At 33.0% G+C, this 24,574-nt stretch overlaps 1 protein-coding gene across 2 annotated transcripts; it reads right to left on the bottom strand.

Annotated features, from left to right (window-relative positions):
- Nucleotides 1-497: 497 nt before the first annotated feature.
- LOC102804098 (prestin-like) lies at nucleotides 498-24,074 on the bottom strand. Of its 2 annotated transcripts, none has more exons than XM_085496849.1 (16): nucleotides 23,882-24,074; nucleotides 23,098-23,310; nucleotides 17,021-17,341; nucleotides 16,728-16,838; nucleotides 16,296-16,519; nucleotides 15,551-15,721; nucleotides 10,777-11,012; nucleotides 10,093-10,240; nucleotides 9,852-9,965; nucleotides 9,163-9,240; nucleotides 8,467-8,562; nucleotides 7,326-7,499; nucleotides 4,965-5,171; nucleotides 4,215-4,431; nucleotides 2,515-2,639; nucleotides 498-2,163 (listed from the first exon to the last, which is right to left on the bottom strand). In XM_085496849.1, exons 3-16 carry the CDS (start codon nucleotides 17,328-17,330, stop codon nucleotides 2,107-2,109), a joined length of 2,268 nt encoding a protein of 755 aa, XP_085352975.1. In that variant the 5' UTR covers nucleotides 17,331-17,341; nucleotides 23,098-23,310; nucleotides 23,882-24,074; the 3' UTR covers nucleotides 498-2,106. The 2 variants fall into 2 exon arrangements, with proteins under 2 accessions (XP_085352975.1, XP_085352974.1); XM_085496848.1 differs by having other exon boundaries at nucleotides 23,894-24,074.
- Between the last annotated feature and the right edge of the window lie 500 nt (nucleotides 24,075-24,574).

The following is a 24,574-nucleotide window of genomic DNA, read 5'->3' as shown; positions in this document are numbered from 1 at the left end:
GCTACAAAACTTTATAATTTTCACAGACTTTCAAAATTAAAGTGGTTTACAGTATTTTATCTAGCTTGTGAATCCCAACATGATATTACATCAGGGTCCATAGCACCAAAAGCTAAATGATTTCCAAGACTTTTCCAGACCTTTTCCCAAACTTTCTTGCACCCTCCCAAGACATTTTGACCCTTAATTCAGGCCAGCATCATCACCAAAGCTCATCAAAGTTCTGAGAATATGGTAGTCCCCTGGAGAAAACGAGCCATTCTAAAATGAATTAATAGCTATGAAGAAATTTAAAGACTTTTCAAATTTTTTTTTATTTTTCCTGCAATTTAAAGACTTCCAGTCCTTCAAAAACTTTCTAAGGATATTCCTCCACGCTATAGACATTATACATGTGTTTTTATTCGTAAACATTAGGAATTTTAGCTCAGCATCTGAGAGATCATCAAAAGACTCACTTTATACGAATGTCGTAACAAAAAGAAGCAGAGACTGAATAAAATAAAATATGTGATACTGTAGTTTATTATAAAAACAGGCCTCAACTTGTTGGCCCATAAAATACAATGTGGTTGGAAAGATTAAAACATTTCCGTAAAAATCATTATTAGTAAAGAAAAATAAAATACCCTGATTATCTAACATCACCGTTAGATTCAATTAATCTAATTCATGAAAAAGAAAAAATAGTTAAACATCCTGAATATTTTTGTTTCTGGACATTGATAATTCCTTGTTTCTAGATTATTATGAACATGGAAAGGCACTGACTGATTCAAAGAATTTTGTCAAAATCGAAAAATTTCTTCAACCTGAAGAAAAAAAGCACTGGACAATACTCAACAACAGAACAGAACAAAGGCACTCCCTTTATTTTTGTTAATATTTATAAATTTCAATGGCAGTTGATTCCAACCAATGTTCCAGTGCTATTCAATCAGCCAATGAAAACCTCTTGTTTAAGTTTGAATTATTGAAATCCATATTTATAAAGATGTTTTTTTTTGAGGTGAGAGTAACTAAAATATGAACATTAATATAACCAAAAACTGAGTTTAAAAATAAAATAAGGTGTAAACATCAGAGTTACTAATTATACTTGGTATAAATACTGGTCAAGTTCAGCCCAGATATGGGTACACTGCTTTAAGGATGACAATTGTTGTGGCAGCGCCATTCGTAAAACGCTAAAAGAATTTACATGATGAAAACCAGCAGAAATCATACAGTTTTGTAAAATAATTTCAAAGCAGAAAAAGTTTTCAAAAGGATAATTAAAATATGGAAAAAAAAATATGAAAACTGATAATGTGGCCCCAGTGAATTACACAATTATGTAGAAGTAATGCATGTATGTATTATTTTTAGAGAGGATGTTCTAGTTTATTTGCTTGATTGAAAGCACAACTTCAATATGTGTATTTCTTTACATTTACTGCACTATTGTCTGTAAAATACGAATTATTTTGGACATAGATACCGTTTCATCATTTACAAATGTGCTACTAATAGAGCAAATACAGTATCATGATTTTAATATTATGGTGGGTAACAGATTTAGAGTGTTATCACTTTGCAAGTATATCACATGAGGTGTTACACGGGACAGACAATGTCCACGAGACAGACAATGTCACACAAGCAACAGTAGATAAACACAAAAGAAAACATGACACAGACATCGCTACTGAAAATAACAACAATTATCAATAAAAAAAGTAATTAAAAGCAGCCAATCCTAGTACTTGATGAGAATAAAAGATTTAACGTTAAAAAACAACCACCGCTTCCTTTAAAAATATTTATGCAAATGTGTTTCATAGATTTGCATGCATGCAAAAGGTCATACTTGCATATAAAGGTCAAAATTAGAAATTGCATACATATCCCACCCATAATGCATTGCACTCGCTCTAAGTACATGTACACTGATATTTTGATAGCAGTCACGAGTTTGGTGTTACAAATACCACTCACATGAATGTGACCGTGGAGTGGGGATCAGTTCTTATGTTTAATATTGAAAAAAAAAGGGTCGTAGAATACAACAATGAAGCAGAGAGACTCCTGAGATGAAAGTGCTGGTTGTATTCATTCGTTGGATAATTAGAATTTTGTTTCAACTGAGCTTTCATTCTTAATATCCATAGGCTCATTTTGATTCTGGAAAATAAAAAATAAAACAAGTTTTAACATGTTATTGTATTTTTAAATCAGAATTCAGCAAGCATGTTTTAGACATTTCAGAAAATACAAAATTATGAAGCACAAGTCAAACAAATTTACTGGAAAACTTATTAAAAATTACTTTAAGCAAAATACGTCTACTAATAGTCATCCAGAAAGTTTAGTCATTCTATTTTTTTTATTAGCCTTCTGGTTGTTTTTATAAACCATAAAAGGTGAGCAGTGTTTTGTGATCAGGCTGCTACAAAATTAAGACTCAAACAAACTGGTATGTAAATATCTCAAAATCGTCAATGATGTTAAAATAATGATATTTGGTTTGCTTACCTCAGAATTGACAGAAGTGGCATAGAGTATTGCATCATGTACTGTGACAAACAAACACTCAGGTATCTCAATCTTTTCCATCTTGACAAAGTAGTCACAGCGGTTCAATGTTTCTTTGACATTGCCTAAAAGAATTGGGAAAACAAGAACAAAAGATGAAACATTTGGTAACAGCTTTCTAAGTCAAGTGCACTTTTCTTTTTTTTGAGCTGAAGGTGCAATCGTCAATAGTTAATACAAATTATAGCCAGACCGAGAACTGCCCTCTTAAGCACATACCACCATCAACATATGTTTAACAATGTAGTTCTAGGAGTTTTAGATTTTTTTTTTTTAGGCCACAGCCAGTTCACAATAGAAATTCCCAGTAACTATGATGTGAACTTGTTCTTGAAGATTTTTTTATTTATAAATGGGGGTAGCATTTTGTAACCAAAAAGGAGATTTTAGGGAAATTTTTGAAATTTGAAGTTTTGAAAGAAAATTTTATAAAAAAAAAAAAAAAAAGACTCTTTGTCTTAAGGGCCTTGATGAAATGCTTCAAAATAAATTATCCTGGTTTGCAAGTTTATATGAAACACACAAAATCTTCAAGACAAAATCTTCACTGTGATTACCATAACAATTCAATTAACAATTCGTGGTCTCTATTAATTCGCTTACCCATAACAGGTCGCAGTTTAATTTATGTACAATATATAAAAGCATCAAAATAACACAACCTGGATAGCAAAGTGGCTTGAATAACACACCTGTATTTAGCTGTCACCAGTTGCGTTAAATAAATCAGACAATACTGAAATATTTCACTGAGCATTCAATCTGTGTACCATGGATTTTGATGTGACCCCGATCAAGCCCCCAAGGTTTGAAACCAGACACATGTGACTAACCTCCTGAGACCCTATTTTGTTTTCTGATTGAGGAGGTGTCGATAATAGTCTCATAAATACAAGTTGACAACGCGGTGATCTGTTTTCAGACATCAATTGATAAAAAATTGCATTTGTGTTTTAAATACTTTTCCACTGAAAAATTTCTTTCCATTCCACTCTATTCCATGCATACATGGTAATTACTGGTACAATATGTGGACCTTTACTAAAACTTATTAAGCACGACTGCTTAGATGTCTCAACACATCACTGTGAAATACTTTATTTTCGCTTAGAATTTATTTTCACTAAAGGGATGATTCATTGAAAAAAAAACCCCAGCAAATATACCTTTTTTTCCTATATTTTTTATTCAACTTGTCAAAAATCAGTAAAAATAAATTCTATACAAAACACCAAAAAAGTATTTCCAGCTAAAATAAAGTGTTTTACAGTATATTTTAACCTTGTTATAACGAACGCCTTTACAATCAAAATTTTAATGTATGTATGTCTTCAAAAGAGTTTGTTATAACAAGATAATGTACAACTACTGTGGATTACTTTATTTTTGCTAGAATTTATTTTCTCTGAAATCGCTTTTTGGGCGTTTTGCTTGGAATTTATTTTCACTGATTTTTGATGAGATTAATGTAAAATATAGGAAAAAATGTATATTCACTGGATTTTATTTTCACGGAATCATCCCTTCAGCGAAAATAGCGAAAATAAATTCCAAGCGAAAATAAAGTATTCTACAGTATACATAAGATGAACTGACAATTTTTTTTCCCTTGAAAACTCAAACTGAGAACAATAAAATACCTTGACAATCAGCTAACAACACCCGGATCCCGATCTTCTTGTAATCCATAGCCAAATTAGTCAATACAGTCACTCCATTAACGTCGATAAAATTGAACGTGCCACAGTCGATGATGATGGTATGTAAATGAGGTAATTGTGGCATACTCAGTGCGACTTCTTCACTGGCATCATGGTTTGGCACAAAGTCAACCTGCTCTTTGTCACTGATAGTTGTCTGCAAGAACCAAGTTACTTATGGTTAAGTCTTGTAAATGTACAGCAGATGGCAAGGAAAATCAAAAACAGGATGATGCATTGCGAGATAGTTTTACAAATAATAACCAATGTTTTTGAGAATCATTTTTGGTCACAGGTATGCAGTGATAACTGTAGACGCAATTACCATTTACTGGTTTTTTTTGTGTTATTTCCTTTACCACTGATAAATTTGTTTTATGTGAAATAGCAAAAACGCATTGTTTTACAACAAATCAGTGAATTGTTGTTGGACTAACGCCAGTTAATGAGCGAGTATTAATTTTACATTATTGAACTCCGGTTGCTAATTTTTAGTAACCTTGGCAACAGTTTAAAATAAAATAACAACCTGAGTGAATTCTTATTTTGGTAAAGATTGCCTGTTCCATAAATTCAAATAAACTGAAGAAAAAATTCCACAATCCATAATGCATTACTAAATATCTTTTATTAAGTGATATTATTGAAGTAGTTTAACACTATGCCTCCTGCACCAGTCAATATACTCACTCCATTCTCCTTTGCTTTCTTTTTGTTCTGCTTCTGTCTTTCAATTTCCTGTTGTTTCATTTTTTTCTCAATTTCTGCCTTGGCAGCCATGACAGTTGTTGGATTAACACCAGTTAGCTTGTACACCTGGTTTTTGAAATATTCACAGTTCACATAATACAGCGTAGATCCACTGGATATTACTTTGATACCATTCACTTCTTTGGCCTAAAAATAAAAAGGAATAATGAGTAAGTCACATGTTTACCGAACTCCCAAACTAGCTGTGCCTGACATCACAAAAAAACTTCAGGCAACTGTAAAACCCAATGTCTAACTTCACAAATATTTTTGCCTAACTGTAGAACATTTTGTGCCTAACTTCACAATAATTTCTTTGCTCTATTGAAGGCACATTTCCAATAAAAATACATATAAACCAAATATTGCATTTTTTATATACAAAGCATTAAAATAATATTTATTTAAATATAAAAACACCTCTAATTTTACATAAGCAGACTTATTAAACTATGTCTTTTTTACAATGAAAACATCAGTAGACTGAAGTCCAAACTAAGATGAAATATTTTAAAATATTACAATATCTGAACTAATAAACAATTCATATTTAATTAATAATAGTTTTATTTATTTATTTTTTGTAGACTGTATATTTTGAATATTTGGCCAATACAATACTACAGTTGCATATTTTTATATAGTTGTTACTATTGATATTACATGCAGGCAGAAGGAGAAAGTGGTAGAAGTGAATTTGGCATTGTAGATATTCACTGGGTTTTAAATTAACTGATTATATTATGAAATTAAACATTCTATTGTTAAGTGTGAATATTTCTTGAGTTTTAATTTACTGTTTACAACTATCAGTGAAAAAAAGTGAAATTAAAAACAAGTACCTGACTCAGTTTACATAAAGTGCTTATTATAAACCACCATGCACAGAGGCACTAGGTGACAAAAATAGATAAACTGCATCTGACCTGAACGGTAACGCCTATTTGCATATAGAAAGTCAACACGGCAATCAATACCCTGATAAGTGACACATGTAGCAATAAACGAGAATTTGTCAGTGTCAGACTGAAAACAATTCATTTCAACATCTGTCTTACTGTACTTTTTGGTACGGTCGTAATGATTCACATCACGATGGCCGATTCATTGTACAAATTAAAATGCCAACTCATACATGTACGACATTTTGGAATGATTGCAGCATGAGCTAACATGCACAGCAACATTGTGTTGAAAATAAATAATTTTTATAGCATTTTATGGTTAACTGAAATTTGTTCTTATTTTTGCTTTCAATGTTATCAGAAACACAATATTTTATTTGGTCTTATTCAGGTTTAACAGCTTAATTATTATTAGAATATCAAAACCAATTTTTTTTGCAACATTTCACAATTTAAATCTGCATAATTCCGTCCACATTATGGTCTACCTGATTCAAATAGACATTAAATGTCATTAAAATTTGGTAATCAATGGTTTAACAGCATTGGAGAATGTGAAACGGTAAGATATGTAGTTTAGTGAACACTGAACTTGAACTTTTTTATCGGTAATCTATAATAAATGAAATGCAAAAGTGGTCAAAAACATTATAATTCTGCAATCTGTACTTTCTGAATTCCCTTTGATGTTGTTTTATAACCACGGAACTAAGATCTAACCAATTCTGGTTATTGTACCGAGCAACCATAGAACTAACCGATAGACAAACATACAAGATTAGCTTAAATATTAGCCTTCAATTTATGTATCCTGAACATGACTACTACCGTAAAATCTGTATTAGAAGCCGCATCCCTAATAGAAGTCGCACCCATTTTTTTTGAATAATTGAGAACCAAAAATTCATCATTTCTCATATGTGTAGATGCTCTATTAGAAGCCGCATCCCCTCTGTTGCATTGTACCATTTTAATAGAAGCCGCGGTTTCTAATACAGATTTTACAGTAATGGAGCTATTCACAGTATCTATATACTAGTGTAACAAATGAACTACAACCGAGGAGTTAGTAAAAGTATTATTTTCGTGTATAACCTAGTGAATAATCCTTGAACATCAGCATAGATGTATAGTCTTTATATAAAAGTAGTATATAAATTAATAAACGCTGCTCGGACTGATAAATATGATATATAGTAGATAATATTTGGTAATCGTAGTCCTAAATAACTATTAAAAATAGCTAGCTACATTTTCTTCTATGCCATCGATAAAGGGCCATTGCTCGAAACGTCTAGCTATTTTTAATAGTTATTTAGGACTACGATTACCAAATATTATCTACTATATAGTCTTTATATAGACAGGTCTTTATACAAGGGTTTTTACTACATACCTTGTATGCTTTCATATCCCGATAGAGATCAGTGTTTGGAATATTGCCAACAACGCTGATCTTGGGTCGCTGTGTTCTAAGAACTACCATGAACATGGAGAAAATGATGCCTATGCCAAGACCAATATCAACTCCCAGTAAGCATACACTGACCAGTGTCACTACCCAAACCATCTGAAAAATGTAAATAAGTTTAATAAAAATGATGAATGCGACTTTGAAAACTGTTTACAGTTGTTTTCATGTATTGAAGAGACAAAAAAAGGGATTTTGGTTTAGACAGATTAGAAACCTGGATTTAGAATGGAGAGGTTTTTAGGTGACAAGGATTGGCGTGGAGAGTATTGTGGGTTATACTGGGTTTAGTAACAAGAGACTTCTGGGTGACAGGGATTGGTGTAGAGAGTATTGTGGGTTATACTGGGTTTAGTAACAAGAGGTTTCTGGGTGACAGGGATTGGTGTAGAGAGTATTGTGGGTTATACTGGGTTTAGTAACAAGAGGTTTCTGGGTGACAGGGATTGGTGTAGAGAGTATTGTGGGTTATACTGGGTTTAGTAACAAGAGGTTTCTGGGTGACAGGGATTGGTGTAGAGAGTATTGTGGGTTATACTGGGTTTAGTAACAAGAGGTTTCTGGGTGACAGGGATTGGTGTAGAGAGTATTGTGGGTTATACTGGGTTTAGAGTAACAAGAGGTTTCTGGGTGACAGGGATTGGTGTAGAGAGTATTCTGAGTCATACTGGGTTCAGTATGGACAGGTTTTTGGGGGTGTGAAGAGGTTTTTTGGGTTACTCGTATACCAGGTTTGGAGTGGACAGGTAGGCGAATGAGGCATGAAAAGGTATAAACACCAATATAATGTAAACCACCACAACATATGAACATAACGCAGTTTCAGGCCACTGTTAAGGAATATTTACAAAGCTCTTTGTCACCAAGGCTTTATAAACATACTATGAATTATGAGTACACCTGGTCTGAAACCCATGTTCAGTCGGAATATCTTGCAGTTACAGGTGTTATCTACAGAATCTTGATGTTGTTGTGACAACATCAAATATTTGTCTTGTTTAAATAATCACAATCATCAAGGACAAATATTTTAAAGTATAATAAAACTTGAAAAAAAAAAACTTACAAAATCAATCTTGGAAGTTCTCCATAAGATTGGTAAATCAGCGCACTGTTTAAACATTCCTTGTAACGCTACAACTATAATGGCACCCAGAACAGCCTAGATAACAGATAAATGATATAGATCAATATACAGAGAACATCATGTTAATGTTTACATCTTCAGCATTAAATTTAATGGCATTTACATTATTTTTAATCCTCTGATTCAACTTTTGTCGGATAATATCCCAATTTGGTCTAAAACACACAATACAGAATGTTGCAGAGTAATTTTGACCACTCAGGAAAGAGCCAAAATATACAAACCATGCTTATATTAATAAAGGATTGTAAGATACAAGGTAATAAACTTGTGTGATATGGAATGTACATCTAATTTGCAAAATTTGAATTGATTGCAAGATTTCTTGAAATACTGATGCTGAAAAACAATACCTCAGGATGTTTTTTTTAATGTCGTTGAAAATAAATATATATTTATTTGTGCCTTATTCAATTCAACAATTTAAACTAATTTCAGCTTAGATGATCATAGCTTTCTGAGGACCCATTGAACTCTGTAATGCCATTATTTGATCAGACCAAGTTTGATTGACATGTGCATTGAACTCAGACAGAAAATATCACACGTACGTCACCCTATATGGATATCAAAGTTACATCCTATAAATCCTTGATAACGCATGTTCACACTCACCTTTGGCAGTGCTTCAAACAGAGGTCCAAGTGCCAATAACACAATGAGAATTATTATACAATTCACAATAGCAGCAAACTAAAGTGATAGAAGGAAAAACACAGTGAAATTATTCAAGTATTGCCCACATTAGTATAAGGTAGTATTTAGACTTGAATACATTTTAGCCACAATAAGTGTTTTCCGAATAATTAATGTCAAATTCGAAAGCATTCTTTTGTGTACAATGAAAACAGAGGCACCAAAAATCATGTTTTGAAATAGCATTTGGTCACTAAATATAAATATTTGAACAGTGGAAAACATTCTTTTTCGGCATTTGGAACTGTTATTTCTCATTATTAATTATTACTACAACACACTAAAAATACCACAAAGCATGTACTATGAAATGACAGAGACCTCAGGCAGATTTTGTAAGCGATGTAATTCTCAATGTACTCAAAATTGTGTTTTTGCTAAAATAAGCTTCAGTTATCTGAAAGTACCACTGTCAAGTTGAACCGTAAAAGCAATGAATAAAATAAATTGTAAAGCTTTACATGTCCACAGGGATCTGACTCGATTAGCTTTGTAGCTATTTCAGGTTCCTTTTACCCATGAAATTTTTTATTACAGCAGTGTTTGTAAATATTTATATGTGTAACAATCATGGGTAAAAAAATAAATTATTATATTTATGAACTCACCTGAGTTTTGCCACCTGCACTGTCGTAGACCAACATACGAGCCAATGAACATGCAGATACAAAGCACGAGAAGAAACCAGCAACAAAATTGGAAATACCATAGGCAAACATTTCCTGCAGAAAACATTTCAGACAACTTAAGAAGAAAGCAGTAATATTTCCATTTGAATTGTGTACACAAACAATAAATTTAAATATTGTAGAAATTACATGGTCACAACTTGACATGCAATGAACTCACCTGATTAGCATCAATCTCATAGTTATTCTTCTTGGCAAAAGTAGTTGCCATGGAAACCGACACAGCAAACCCCACAATGGCAATTGAAATGGCATCACCAATCATAGATAACCCATAATGTATGGGTGGTACAAATGGAGCTGGAAGTCTGAAGAAAATAAAATAAAATCACTTTAATGAAAACCATTCAATTTTCAATGATCAAATTGTCCCAAACTGATAGTTTATGGGAATGTGTGATTACATGCAAGTCATGATGACTTGTTTACCACAGCAAAATTTTCACAAATTAAATTAACTTACAGTATATGCTAATTATATACTGTAAAAGGGTTAATTATTCGCTGGGTTTTAATTTCGCTTATTTCGCTGACTGGAAAATGCGCTAAATTAAAACCCAGGGAATATGTAAAAATAAGCATAGAACACATTATCTAAATGATAAAACCGTGAATTTAAAACCCACTGAATATGACTGAAATGCTAAATCAGTGAAATTTAAACCCAGTGAATATTAGTCATTTTACAGTAATTTGCAACAAACTGGATATGTAAATTAGGTGTCAGTTGTATGCAAATTACCCAGCATTCAGCTTAGGAATACACTACAATGCAATATAAATAAGTTCAAAACTCGTATCCTATCCTTGTTGCTTTTATAGGAAACACAACATCTGTACTCACCCTTGTGGAATCTCGCCGGCAATATCCACACGGTGTTTGCCTTCCAGCTCGAGTAAATAAGACACCGCTGTACCGATGATGATAGCAAAAAGTTCCACAGGCATGGTAAATTTGATCTTGTTTCGATACTTGTCGGCAAGATATTTCCCGCCGGCTACGAATATTAATACACAAACCGAGAGTATGACTTCTATATAATTGGAATGATGTATATTCTTGAAAATGTCAATGTACGTCTAGAAAACAAAAAAGAAATTAGAATATCAGTGGTATTTATATTTTATTACGCATTTAGCAAACGTTTCGATTAAAGCCATCTCAGCACACATTTTAAAGTGTATCAGCACTCAATCAAACATTCAAATTTATTCCTATGTTTACATTGAACGCAGACGCACTAACACACGATGAAAATATATTTCTGTTAATCACACAAACGTTAGCACAGCACAAAGTGATTGTTTGCTGTCATTTTGAGCTATAATCTTTCAATAAATTATTCCTATAAGCAGAAGAAAAATGTATAACAAGGTTATTGAGAGAATATCGCAAAGTATGTACTCAGGCAGTACAAGTTGAATCTACTGTCGCTCAGTGACTAATCAATCTAAAGCAAAATAAGAAAAGAAAGGACAACTCTTGTTCATGATTACTGGAATGACCTCTAAGGTTTTATCTAGACATTTGACAAAGAGGTAAAAAAAGTTTTACATAATTATGGAAATAACCATGAATTTTTTAAGTATTTTATCTAGTAAATAAAAACGAAACTGTGATTAATTTTTTTGGATTATCCACCCCGTGCTTTGCGTGAGAAGTATATCACTTTGGTGACCATATATTTTTTTCCAAGGTTTTGTGAACAACACCATGCCATAAATAAAACCACATTGTAAAAGTTGAAGAAGTTTGATGATTTGTTTAATTGTATTCAGAGACCCTGAAGTCACATGATGTAGATTTATAATGGATCTTTACAAGTGTAGCTGTTTTTTTATTGGTTTATTGGATATATATCACTATGAATATTAATTACAGCAGTAATTGTGTGGAGATTTCATTCATGAAAGGTCAAATTACACAAAACAAGGATGAGAATTTTGGTACAAACATCGGTACACACAAACTACAGGTACCGGTAGTAATACACGCAGACAACAAACACAAAAAAGATAACATGCAAACAGCGTCTGCATGATATGTGCAGTAAATATCTGTAAAATTTCATACAACAACACATGATAATATATATAAATGCAATCACACTGAATTTTATGTAGGATTTTATGTTGAATAAAAATTCAACACAAACACAAATCAAAGAAAGCTTAGAAAGAACTCCCATGTGCTGAGAGTATTGGAGTCACATTAAATATAATTCGAAATTACTTAGCTGTAAACTAATTATGCAAATCAGAAAATTAATATGAACAGATTTGAGTGTAAAACTAATGAGGTCTGCGCAATGTAACAGAAAATCTATGTTTCCAAGTTTAATTGAAATGTGATTAGAACCAAAAGAATATGAATTATTATGCTTATTAGGGAATTAATATGAACAGATTTTTACCCCAAACTAATTAGGTTTGTACATTGTCCTAGAGCATCTTTGTACTAAGTTTCATTGAAATGGAATAATCAGTACTTTAGATATCAATGCGAAAGCTTAAAATTGGTTAATTATGCAAATTAGGTAATTAATATGTACAGATTTTAACCCACAATTATCCAGGTCTGTCTATTGTCCTACAGCATCCATGTACATTCATTGATATGTGATGATTAGTACTTTAGATATCAAAAGCTGAAAATTAATTAATTATGCAAATTAGGTAATTAATATGTACTGATATTACCACAAAAACTATCAGGTCTGTGCAGTGTCATATGACATCTATGTACCAAGTTTCATTGAAATGTTATGATTAGTACTTATATCAAATGCTGAAAATTAATTAATTATGCAAATTAGGTAATTAATATGTACTGATATTACCATAAAAACTATCAGGTCTGTGCAGTGTCATATGACATCTATGTACCAAGTTTCATTGAAATGTCATGATTAGTACTTGAGATATCAGTGGAAAAACCGAAAATTGACTAATCATTATGCAAATTAGGTGATTAATATGCAAAAATATTTATCGGAAACAATCAATCTCTGTATAGTCCTTGAGTATGTAAGTACCAAGTTTCATTGAAATGTAATGCTCACTACTTATATCAAATGCTGAAAATTAATTAATTATGCAAATTAGGTAATTAATATGTACTGATATTACCATAAAAACTATCAGGTCTGTGCAGTGTCATATGACATCTATGTACCAAGTTTCATTGAAATGTGATTAGTACTTGAGATATCAGTGGAAAAACCGAAAATTGACTAATCATTATGCAAATTAGGTAATTAGTATCCACGGATTATTACCAAAAACTAATCAAAACCTAGCATTAGTTCAGAGCATGTATGTACAAAGTTTCATCAAAATCCAATGAGTAGTTTTTTAGATATCAGTGGAACAATCATGGAACAGCTAAAAATCAGCTAATTATCATGCAAATTAGGTAATTAATATGCACGGATTTTTACCAAAAACTAATCAAATTTGCGCATATGTTCAGAGCATCTATGTACCAAGTTTCATCAAAATCCAATGAGTGGTTGTTTAGATATCAGTGGAACAATCATGGAACAGCTAAAAATCAGCTAATTATCATGCAAATTAGGTAATTAATTTACACGGATTTTTACCAAAAACTAATCAAATTTGCACATATGTTCAGAGCATCTATGTACCAAGTTTCATCAAAATCCAATGAGTGGTTGTTTAGATATCAGTGGAACAATCATGGAACAGCTAAATATCAGCTAATTATCATGCAAATTAGGTAATTAATATGCACGGATTTTTACCAAAAACTAATCAAATTTGCGCATATGTTCAGAGCATCTATGTACCAAGTTTCATCAAAATCCAATGAGTGGTTGTTTAGATATCAGTGGAACAATCATGGAACAGCTAAAAATCAGCTAATTATCATGCAAATTAGGTAATTAATATGCACGGATTTTTACCAAAAACTAATCAAATTTGCGCATATGTTCAGAGCATCTATGTACCAAGTTTCATCAAAATCCAATGAGTGGTTCTTTAGATATCAGTGGAACAGTCATAGAACAGCTAAAAATCAGCTAATTATCATGCAAATTAGGTAATTAACGAGCATGGATTTTTACCAAAACCTAATCAAATCTGCGCATTGGCCCAGAGCATCTATGCACCAAGTTTCATCAAAATCCAATGAGTGGTTCTTTAGATATCAGTGGAACAGTCATAGAACAGCTAAAAATCAGCTAATTATCATGCAAATTAGGTAATTAACGAGCATGGATTTTTACCAAAACCTAATCAAATCTGCGCATTGGCCCAGAGCATCTATGCACCAAGTTTCATCAAAATCCAATGAGTGGTTCTTTAGATATCAGTGGAACAGTCATAGAACAGCTAATTATCATGCAAATTAGGTAATTAACGAGCATGGATTTTTACCAAAACCTAATCAAATCTGCGCATTGGCCCAGAGCATCTATGCACCAAGTTTCATCAAAAACTGATGTATGGTTCTTGAGATAGCAGTGGAACAGTCGGACACACATACACACACACAGACACACTAACTGCAAAGACTCCCATTATGTGCTTCGCACATGGGAGTCAAAAATTCCAAAATCAAATTTTGTTTTTCCAATTTGCTTTCAATCAGGAAAAATAACAGGACATGCGTGGACACAACTGAATCTCTGAAAAGGATGCAGGCAGTATTAAGGAATTATGCGGTTATTTTAATATCGCCATACATAGAACAAATCATACATGAATTCCTTGTTTGTCCTGCCATGTCGGTAAAAAACAAGCAGAAGTACGAAAAGTGACTATGTTTATATTCAAATAGAAGTATAATATAGTATAATAACGATATTGAAAATAAAAGTCCTTAGTGGCACGGTACATGACATTCGTCTATGCACTGTAAAGAGTCAATAAACAATATGGCTTCACAGTGACCTACTCACATGCGTAGGTGATAACAACCTTGAATATGTAATGAAAATAAAATTGAAAATTATATTGAACTATTGTTTAATTGTTTATCAAAAATTAATGAATTTACTGTGGTGTTCCCAAGATCCAAAAATGAGAAGGGTTGGCTCCTCATTCAGAAAGACAAAAGTATGTTCAGATAAATGTGTTTTGCTCAGCACATAAAATCAGAGAGATACCCCATAGGGTTAGCATACTGTAAAATGTTATTACAAAAGTAGCAACAGTTTGAGATGCATCATGGGAGCACCACCAGAATGTAGGGCTTCATTACTATAGCGATAGCGATAAATTTATTTACAGCATTTAAATATTCTATTATATGTAGGCTGCAATCATCACACACAAGGTACAGTAACCATCATCAGTATAGAAATACTCTTTTAACCCCCTGCACTTTGAAAAAAGTCAATGCAACTGTTTTTTTAGACACACAAAATTCAAAAAAAAAATTTCTTTCACAAAAAATAAAGCTGTTTGTGGTTCCTGTCCATGGATTGATGCAAAGTACTTTAACAAACTGACTCAAATCTATAACCGATAAAAAATACATATGCTTATACTACGAAAGCCATGTCTCAATTGATCAAATGGAGTGTATCATTTCAATACTGACTCATCTCTCCCCTTTAAATAGAATGGTTCATTCCATTACATGTACTTACATAGACCAGTGAGAAGGGTCCTGTGTAGAGTGGAATATACTTTGACAATCCAAATAAAAATTTAATTTGACTTGTAAAGATGTAACAGGCAGCTCCAGTAGTGAAACCTCTTACGAGCGGTGTTGATAAATACACCGTCACAAAGCCCATATGAAAAACAGACAGGAGAATCTAATGAGAAAACAAATAAATGATATATTAAAATTTTGACAGGATTGTAGTGACTTTATTTTCTGGGGTTCTATAACTTTGTCAATTATTTTTCAAATGGATATAAATTTAAACTGATTGTATTGGACTGATTCAAGATATACCAATACATATATATTTTTTCTCCAGACCATTCTTATGTTAAACTAAGTGTTTCTCATTGTTAAAGTTTCAACAAACCTACATACCCGGTACTGTAAAATACTTTATTTTAGCTGGAATTAATTTTCGCTGAAATCACTTTTTGGTTGTTTTGTATGGAATTTATTTTTACTGACTTTTGACAAAGTGAATGTAAAATATATGAATAAAGAAATATTCGCTAGATTTTATTTTCACTGAATTATTCCTTAAGCAAAAATTTATTCCAAGGAAAATAAAGTATTCTACAGTAAAATAGTAACTAGCAACTTAAATTTGGTTGTTCTGTGCTCACATGAAAGCTATGCCCACAGAAATGAATTATGACTGATTTGTTTAAATGCTGTCAAAAAAATTGTGGTCAATGACTGACATTCTAAAATAATGTACATACCTGTACCAAACCTATCATCAATGTTAAACTGGTCATGGCTAACAGTTTCTGATACTCGTAATCATTAATAGCGTCATCTGTGATATTAGAACCGCTACTGTTAAGAAAATTATATATGGCTTCTGTATCATTGGCATCTGCTAATGGTGCAGGCGCTTCCGGCGGTGGTCCTAGAACTTTAGCCACGGCTGATCCAGCCATCAGGCTGACCACACCAAATGAACCTGAAATGCATGCAAAAAAAAATGTTTATTAGCAAAAGAACATATGCCACATGACAAGGACCTGCAATCAAATAGAACTGACATGCACATGAAATGAACACTATCAAATCAACAATTATTACAAAATCATATGCACTGCTAACACAGCAAATCCAATTATTCAGTCCAGGATGTATGTATACTAGTAATAAACATGTTTACTACTTACCAAATGCCATTTGTCGGGAAGTACCGAAGAAGGCATAAACGAGAATCGGAAAGAACGCAACATATAAACCATAGATAGGTGGCATGGTTGCCAACAGAGCGAAGGCCAGACCTAAAGGCAAAAAAAAAAACATGATTATGAGACTTTAGCTTTCCGAGATCACTGGCAACATATAGTACACAAGTAAAATTATGCTCTGGTTTGGGGAAATATTTTGTTAACTATAATATTATTATATAATAATATAACTATGATATCCATCAAATAGATATCATTCATAAATAGCAACTCACTTTGTGGTATATTGAGTACGCATACAGTAATGCCAGCTAAGATATCTCCGACGAGGTCTTCCCGTATTGAATACTTTGGCATCCAGTCTAGTATGGGGATCTTAGCCAGCACAAACTCCTTCAAACACTTGGGTGAACATGAGCACTGTTTTTGGAAGTATTTTTTGATCTTCTGTGGCACTGTCTCTTTGGATACATCAGCTACCTGATGGCCAAGGTGGAATTCATCTTCAGTATAAACTGGTCGGTTGACATTGTAGTTGGTGCGCTGACGTAGATCGGTGGCAGATAAGTCCACTTTTTCATCCATGGTGAAATGTCCTGGAAAAGGGAAAAAAAAATTTTTAAATAATCAATTTTAAAATCATATCAATTTATCTTTTTTGTTTTAAATTAGAATTGGCAAATTCAAATCAAATTTGTTGGTTACTAGTAAGTCAAAAATAGACGACAAATCAAAATACAGCAGTTCACAGCTTTTATAATAAACCGTTTCATACATATACAATGTACAGGCATAAGAATTTCAGGTCTATGGTACAATTAAGCCCAGCAAGTCTTACACGGTATTTGATTTTTATTTACTTTGGCACATTGCATTTATTCATAAACTATCTTTTAAGAACAATTGCGCGTACTGTAAATCATTAAATTTTTGTCACTAGGAATTTATTTACAATTTGAAGACTTTATGGTTATCGTGGATATAAAATTATGCAAGTGGTATTACAATAGTTCACCTTGAGTACTAGCAACTAGTCAGCTGCTATACAAGTAGTTATTTATCACCAACATAACTTTGGTGGCAAGTACGCACAAGCAGACGTTTTTGAGTGACAGTATGTGATTGAAGATTACAAGTACGGTGCATACTGTCAAAAGTACATAACCACCGGGGCATGCCATGACAATCACACATGATATATTAGTCTTTGGTTCATGGGATTCATCATGGCACAAAATACTATAAAGCTTGTTGAAATATCTATGTGCAAATTTAGTGAATTTGACACAATGTAAGAACTAACAGAATCTTAATTGTGAGAATATACTATTTAAAACAGGGGGGGTAGTCACCTGCGTATGCGTCATACAGCCATAGCCTGGCGTTGTTTACATACAAGCGTCTGCCCATGAGCCTTTGCGTTTTAGCTTGTGTTGTTTTCATTGCTTGGGACTCAATTTTCGCTTGTGTGCAGGTGACGATCCATCTGCTTTAAATTATCTACATTAGCCAAATTAGCTAAAAATACCATGCCATCTAAAAAGACACGTTTTTAAGTAATTACTGTAAAATGATTAATTTTCACTGGGTTTAAATTTTGCAGATTTAGCATTTCAGGCATATTCAGTGGGTTTTAAATTTACGGTTTTATTATTTAGATAATGTCTTCTATGCTAAAGTTGACATATTTATTGGGTTTTAATTTAGCGCATTTTCCAGTCAGCGAAATAAGCAAAACTAACCCCCAGTGAATAATTAACCCTATTACAGTATTTTTTTTTCAATTACTAGAAGTGTTTTTGATTTGCTTATTTCCTATCTATTATGCACATAAAAGAATAGCATAGCGTCATATCTAATCTGCATAACAACATCGTACGTTAATCACCCAACATATACTGTATTCATTAGATCACAGACGAAGCTACGTCACGATTCGTCAAACGTTGCCAGGATCAATCACAAACAGAAAAGGACAATGAATTTTCGAAATAACACCTCTGTTTTCTCCCACGCTAACGAAAACATTTTTTGTTTTCTACCGACTTCTTGTTCTGGTTTGTCTATGAGAATTGTTATACCTTATGAGATCTATCAAAAATTACAGCATAAATATATACTGTATAATACTTTATTTTTGCTGGAATTAATTTTCTCTGATTTTTGACTTGTTGAATGTAAAATATAGGAAAAAGGGTATATTCGCTGTATTTTATTTTCAATGAATAATTCCTTCCAAGCGAAAATTAAGTATTTTACATTTAATGTCTATATCTGCATTAGGTAATATTTTAAGTTTATTGTAAATTAGCTTCTAGTAAGGATCGCACAGTTTCTTCCATATTTTTTTAATTCTTGTTACCGGTACATACAGCACTGAAGCAAGTTGAACATAACATTGTTGTATTTACAGACATATAGGCAATGTAACTATGCCATATGCCAAAATTGTTAATAAAACTTGTTCTATCAAAGAAAATGGAAAGAATCAGTTGTAGCACTGGACATTTAAAGGCACAACATCAGTGCAGTGGGGCCACTATTGCCTGGCATTGAAGTGAGCTTTCAGGAAAGATGCTACCATCGTTTCTTTTAGGAATTACATACAATGATAATTATGTAAGGAACACAAGACTGGATTTTTAATAATCCAGAGTGACAGTAGAATAGACCTTCAATAGATGCGTTAATTATTCAGTTCTACAACAGACTCTCTGAGTTTTGAAAACGTTTTACGAAACAATTTTAAAATATATGTAGTTTCATTGGTCATGTGTTTGTTTCTGCCTCAATTTTTAGGTGTACAACTTCTATTTGCACTTGAACAAAGAAAGATAACACCTCAAATCTGCTGCATAAACATTCTATTATTTTTCTAATCAGGGAGATAATTCCTTTTTTGTTAATGTTAATTTACAACTTAGCCTGCATCTGTGAACTTAAAGTCAAATGTGCATACAAACTAAAATTCTGTTTGCATTTAGATTTTAAGATTCAGGTGTAGAAATAGAAAGATAGAGACCTGATTTCAGTATGCAAATCACATGTACTCCATGATGGTATTCTCTGCTTGTCAAAATCGCTGTTTTTAGAAGATCCAAATGAATGGAGTATTTTATATATTTCTAGTATTAGGAATATATAATACTGTAAAAAACTTTATTTTAGCTGGAATTAATTTTAACTGAACAGACTTTTTGAGTGTTTTGTTATGGAATTAATTTTTTGATGAGTTGAATATAGAAAATATAGAAAAAAAGAGATACATTTGCATGATTTTATTTTTACTGGATCATCCCTGCAGTGAGAAATAAATTTCAAGCTAACAAAATAGCGACATCACCTAAAGTTATGCTATAGGAAACAAATGCTACATTGTGAGAAATCTAAATATATTATTATCAAAACAGTGTCTCATACTGCAATATTGGTGTTTCATTCTTTCTGTCACTCACAGTGAGAACAAGTCTCATCTAAAAGTTGTCATGAGGCTGCATGTTCTAAACAGCCATGTAAGTATCTAAAATGAATGTCAATCACAGGGGTATTCAAATCAAAATTGTTGATAACAACACATTGTGTACAAAATGCTTTGTTTTTCTTTCTGATCATGGGCATGGGGTTAAGCTCAAACACAAACAAAATTACCATTTTAATAGTAATTTTTAATAAACTAACAGCAGTTAAAGAGAATAATCTGATTAAGACCTGGCCATGGCTAAATAGAATTGAAGATATAGAAAGAAATATAAAGATAAACAAAAGTCAATTCACTAATCTGTCTGAAAGAAATATTAAAAATTTGATTGTAAAAAGTGACGAGATTCAATGGAAACAAAAAATGGCAGAGAAATCAAGTCTCGTTCATTATAGAAAATTTAAAACAAATTTAAAATATTGAGAGAAATATTTAAATTCTTTATCCAACTTCAAGGGCACCCAATTAAAATTCAAGGCAAGATCCTGCACTCTTGGTTTGGCATATGAGAAAAGGAAATGGGCAAACTTGGATAATAATGATTGTATCTGTCCATGTTGCAAAAAGGAACCTGAAACACTGGAGCATTTCATATTACATTGTGAATGTTTCTCAGCACAGAGAAAAACTCTAATGGAAGGGATTGAAATGCTCCTATGTAACAAAAATGAAATAAATTTACATAAAGACTTCATAGCAAACAAAGAAGTGCTATGTTTAATCCTGGGTGACAGTACAAGGCAGTATGATTCAGTCCTGTGTGACGAAATTGATACTTTTACAAAAAAATTCTTAGTTGATGCCATGGACAGTAGAAAGAGGTATACAGATAATATTTAATACTTTTCCAGTGTACTTCTTATATTTTAGTTTTCTTATTTTTTTTTTTTGTTGTTGCTACTTTTAGATGTCTTTTGTTGTTGTTATATTTTGTTATCTTAGTTCATGTAACTTAATTTCTTTTTGTCTATCAAAAGTTTTTTTTTTTTTTTTTATCCATAAGTCTTTGAGTGAAATGTATTTTTTATTTGGTGCAGCTCCTAGTTTACATAGTGAGCCCCTGTTACAAATGGGAAGCAATAAATAAATAAATAAATAAATAGTGACAAAAAATTCAATCTTTAAATACACCTAAACTATAACATTTTGCATTGAGATACTCGATAAGTATTGTGAATGAATATATGTACTATGTTTTTTGCATTATGTGTGTAATAAATTGTAGAAGTTTATGTTGAAGGGTGGATGGAAGACAATTTTAGCCACTCACTTTGGAGTTTATACACAGTTATCTAGAGAATACCCATGATGCTTTGGTTAATTTTATATTTTTTCTATTATGAACACTATAATGCAATTTTTTTATGTAGGAGATCTGTGAATGTATTCTTCCACTCCTGCATGTGAAAAGAACAGCGTTGGGTGGTTCATTAACTTATTTGGGAGGTGTACAAAATGTAGCAGACTTTGCAGTGAATGACTTAATTGTTTGTTCACAGTATTATAATGCTAGACATTTACTACGTTCACGTTACGGGATCTCGGCACGTGCCGAAATTTTTAATCGGTTGTGTTTGCAGAGGGATTACAGCAGTTGTGTTCACTTTATTCAGGACCCACTTAGGACCGACTGGGCTCGTGCCGAAATCACACTCTCATTCATCGATCTGTTGGCCCAAACATGGAAAACGATATGCATATGATGATAATAATTGTAATAGTGAAATTATATCCATTTGTTGCAATGGTGTTTATTACGAGCCATCGTGCACATGAACGGCAAAGAAGATTCGAAACAATTATTTTTTTCACGTCAATGTAAAATGTGCAAGAAAATAGAGGTTGTAGCAGCACATAAATATGCGTCGCTGATGACGGTTTGCATTCATTATTACAGCATCCGACCATCTACTAGTATATCCGAATTTCCTGTCATCGTCATTTCATGCTAGTATCAATCAACTTATGTTTTCTTAAATTTACCAGGCAGCGTTCAGGCAGCAAATCTCGGCACGTGCCGAGTTTCGGTCCCAAGCATCCATCGGGACCGAGATCGAGTTCTTTTCGGCATGTGCCGACTCGGTCCCGACCGTTCACACAAAATTTTCGGCACGTGCCGACTCGGCCCCGAGTCTCAGCACGTGCCGAGATCTCTAACGTGAACGCCACTATTGTCTTTAACAGCTTGACCCAATGGTGTTAGGACTCTTTTCCAACTCTTGCTTATAACACTTAGTTCAGCAAATGATGGTCAACTTCTTGTTTTCAAAATCTTTCTACATTCAAAAGTATGATACTTGTATTGTATCTGTCCATATTTATACGATTGCTATCTGATTCTTTGAACTTGAACTTAACACAGGCTACCTACAAGGCTTAGCGCTTTCATAACACCTTTTTTAGCTTTTGTTTAGCTCCATGATTATATTCTACACCTCTTTTCCTTAAGAGCCATTTTCTAAAACACTGTTTAGAATTTTAAAGATTTTTGCTGGGGATATATAATGGAGCCTAAACAATGAAGTAGTTTCTTAAAGTTTTACTGTAGTAAAATAACTCTATCAAATCTTTTTTTTATTTGTTCATGAGCATTTAGGTCACTTTATGAGAAAATGCACCACCAATATGAACATGAGCCAATCACAGAAGGTATTATGTACACAGATTGGATGTACAAACATGTATTGGTATGTACCTTCATGGGGGTGAAACATCAATCGATATTGCGATACCTAGATTTAACTTGAGATTGTGAGTTGTGTCTCTTTGTGTATAGATGTACAGTTCTATTAAAAAGCGGAAAAGTTTCGGGAATTAATTGAAAAAAAAATAGAATAAAGTTTTTTTCTTTACAACTTCTAATTAACGACTTACCTTACAAGTAATAGCTTCTGTAACTGGCTTACACAGCTGAGGCACTCTTGATGACCTGTACGGCTAGGGTTATCAGTCTGACAACGACACAGGGTGATGTGGTCTCACTGGAAGGCTTGCATACATGTGATCGCTTCAGCGTCTCAGAGATGACAAGACAGTGGTTATTTGCGGCCCAGGTTATATAACTACACAAGTTATTGTATAGATGACCTACGACATTTACAAAAAAGAAGAAAAGGGCTCATTTGCATATTAAAAAAATTAAAAATAGATAAACAATCAACGGATTTAAAATTGAAACAATGCAAGTAACATGGCTTCATGTGAAAATTAGGTAACCAATGGAACTCTCATGCCATGAGCGAAGATTTACATCTTTTTTTTGGACTTTGTGTTGTCGAATATTACTGTGTAGTGTAGTGTGTACAGCACTCAAGTCTGCTTCGCAACATTCTCTTCAGAGAAGACACGTGACAAAATCGAATGAATGAGTAAGAAGGAGGGCATCGAACATATGTGATTACATGGGACTCGTTTTTATGTGTGTGTTTTTTTGTGATGTAAATTTGACCTTTTGGTGAACTGGGACTGTGTAAACTGTAACAAAAGAGCGACGAATTGCACTTGTAGATCAATTAGCTGGCTGCCACTAGTACTCAGCTGATTCACGATATTTTTGACTGCTATTTGGTTGGTTGCTGAATGTAAAATTGTCGACCTTAGTTTGCAAAGGTGAATTACTATTACACAAACTAACAAACTATAGAAAAAAAGTACACACCGCCACACGTACAAGCTTGTCTTAGATTCGTGTTTCAGCGACGACCAGTCCCTCTCTGCGTACGTAACGTTGTGAGGTCTTGAAAGAGCTCAGTTTGGACTGCTTGGTCCACCCACTGTTTTCACAACAGTAGGTTAACTGGCCAGGTTATCGTATTTGCAAATAATCCAACATGTTCACGTGAGACAAAGAGAATACGTCACACAATACATGACTAGGCCGTGGTACGGCATGAATAAACTCAAAATAGGATCGTATTTTTCAGCATAGGTTCTTGTGAAGAAATTCTATCAGACTTCGATCTCGGGAAAATGCAATGAAAACGTTATCTTCCACCGCGGACAGACGGTAATCCAGCGATTTTTGCGAAATAGCAATGGACGAGTTTGATAGCGCCCTCAACGTGAAATATGCATGTTGGACATCGTTGTACAAACAACCGCTATCGATATCAGAATATTGAATAAATATCAAACTCAATCATCATCCTACCACAGTTCCAGTACCTCTATCATCAGACAAGTAATATATATTTTACTCGTCTGAGCTCAATCACTATAGAGAGACTGTATGAATCTCTGTACTGGATTACTAAACCACCTTTTCCATATTTGACGGACATTATTCTTAAATACCATTTCTATAACTAGGTCCACACAGCCTTGCTGAATTGAGCATACCACTTGCCATCAC

The sequence above is a fragment of the Saccoglossus kowalevskii genome, chromosome 3 (genome assembly GCF_978046115.1).
Source record: "Saccoglossus kowalevskii chromosome 3, keSacKowa6.1, whole genome shotgun sequence".
Taxonomy (NCBI): Eukaryota; Metazoa; Hemichordata; class Enteropneusta; family Harrimaniidae; genus Saccoglossus; species Saccoglossus kowalevskii.
This window is presented reverse-complemented; position numbering and strand designations above follow the sequence as displayed.

What these genes read in the sequence shown, in the direction of transcription:
- LOC102804098 (XM_085496849.1), bottom strand. Translation starts at nt 17,330, where the DNA reads ATGGATGAAAAAGTGGACTTATCTGCCACCGATCTACGTCAGCGCACC. An exon ending in GACCCTTCTCACTGGTCTAT is followed by an intron (nt 11,013 to 15,550) that starts GTAAGTACATGT and finishes TTTGTTTTCTAG; the next exon opens with ACGTACATTGACATTTTCAA. An exon ending in GAACTTCCAAGATTGATTTT is followed by an intron (nt 7,500 to 8,466) that starts GTAAGTTTTTTT and finishes TACATTTTTCAG; the next exon opens with ATGGTTTGGGTAGTGACACT.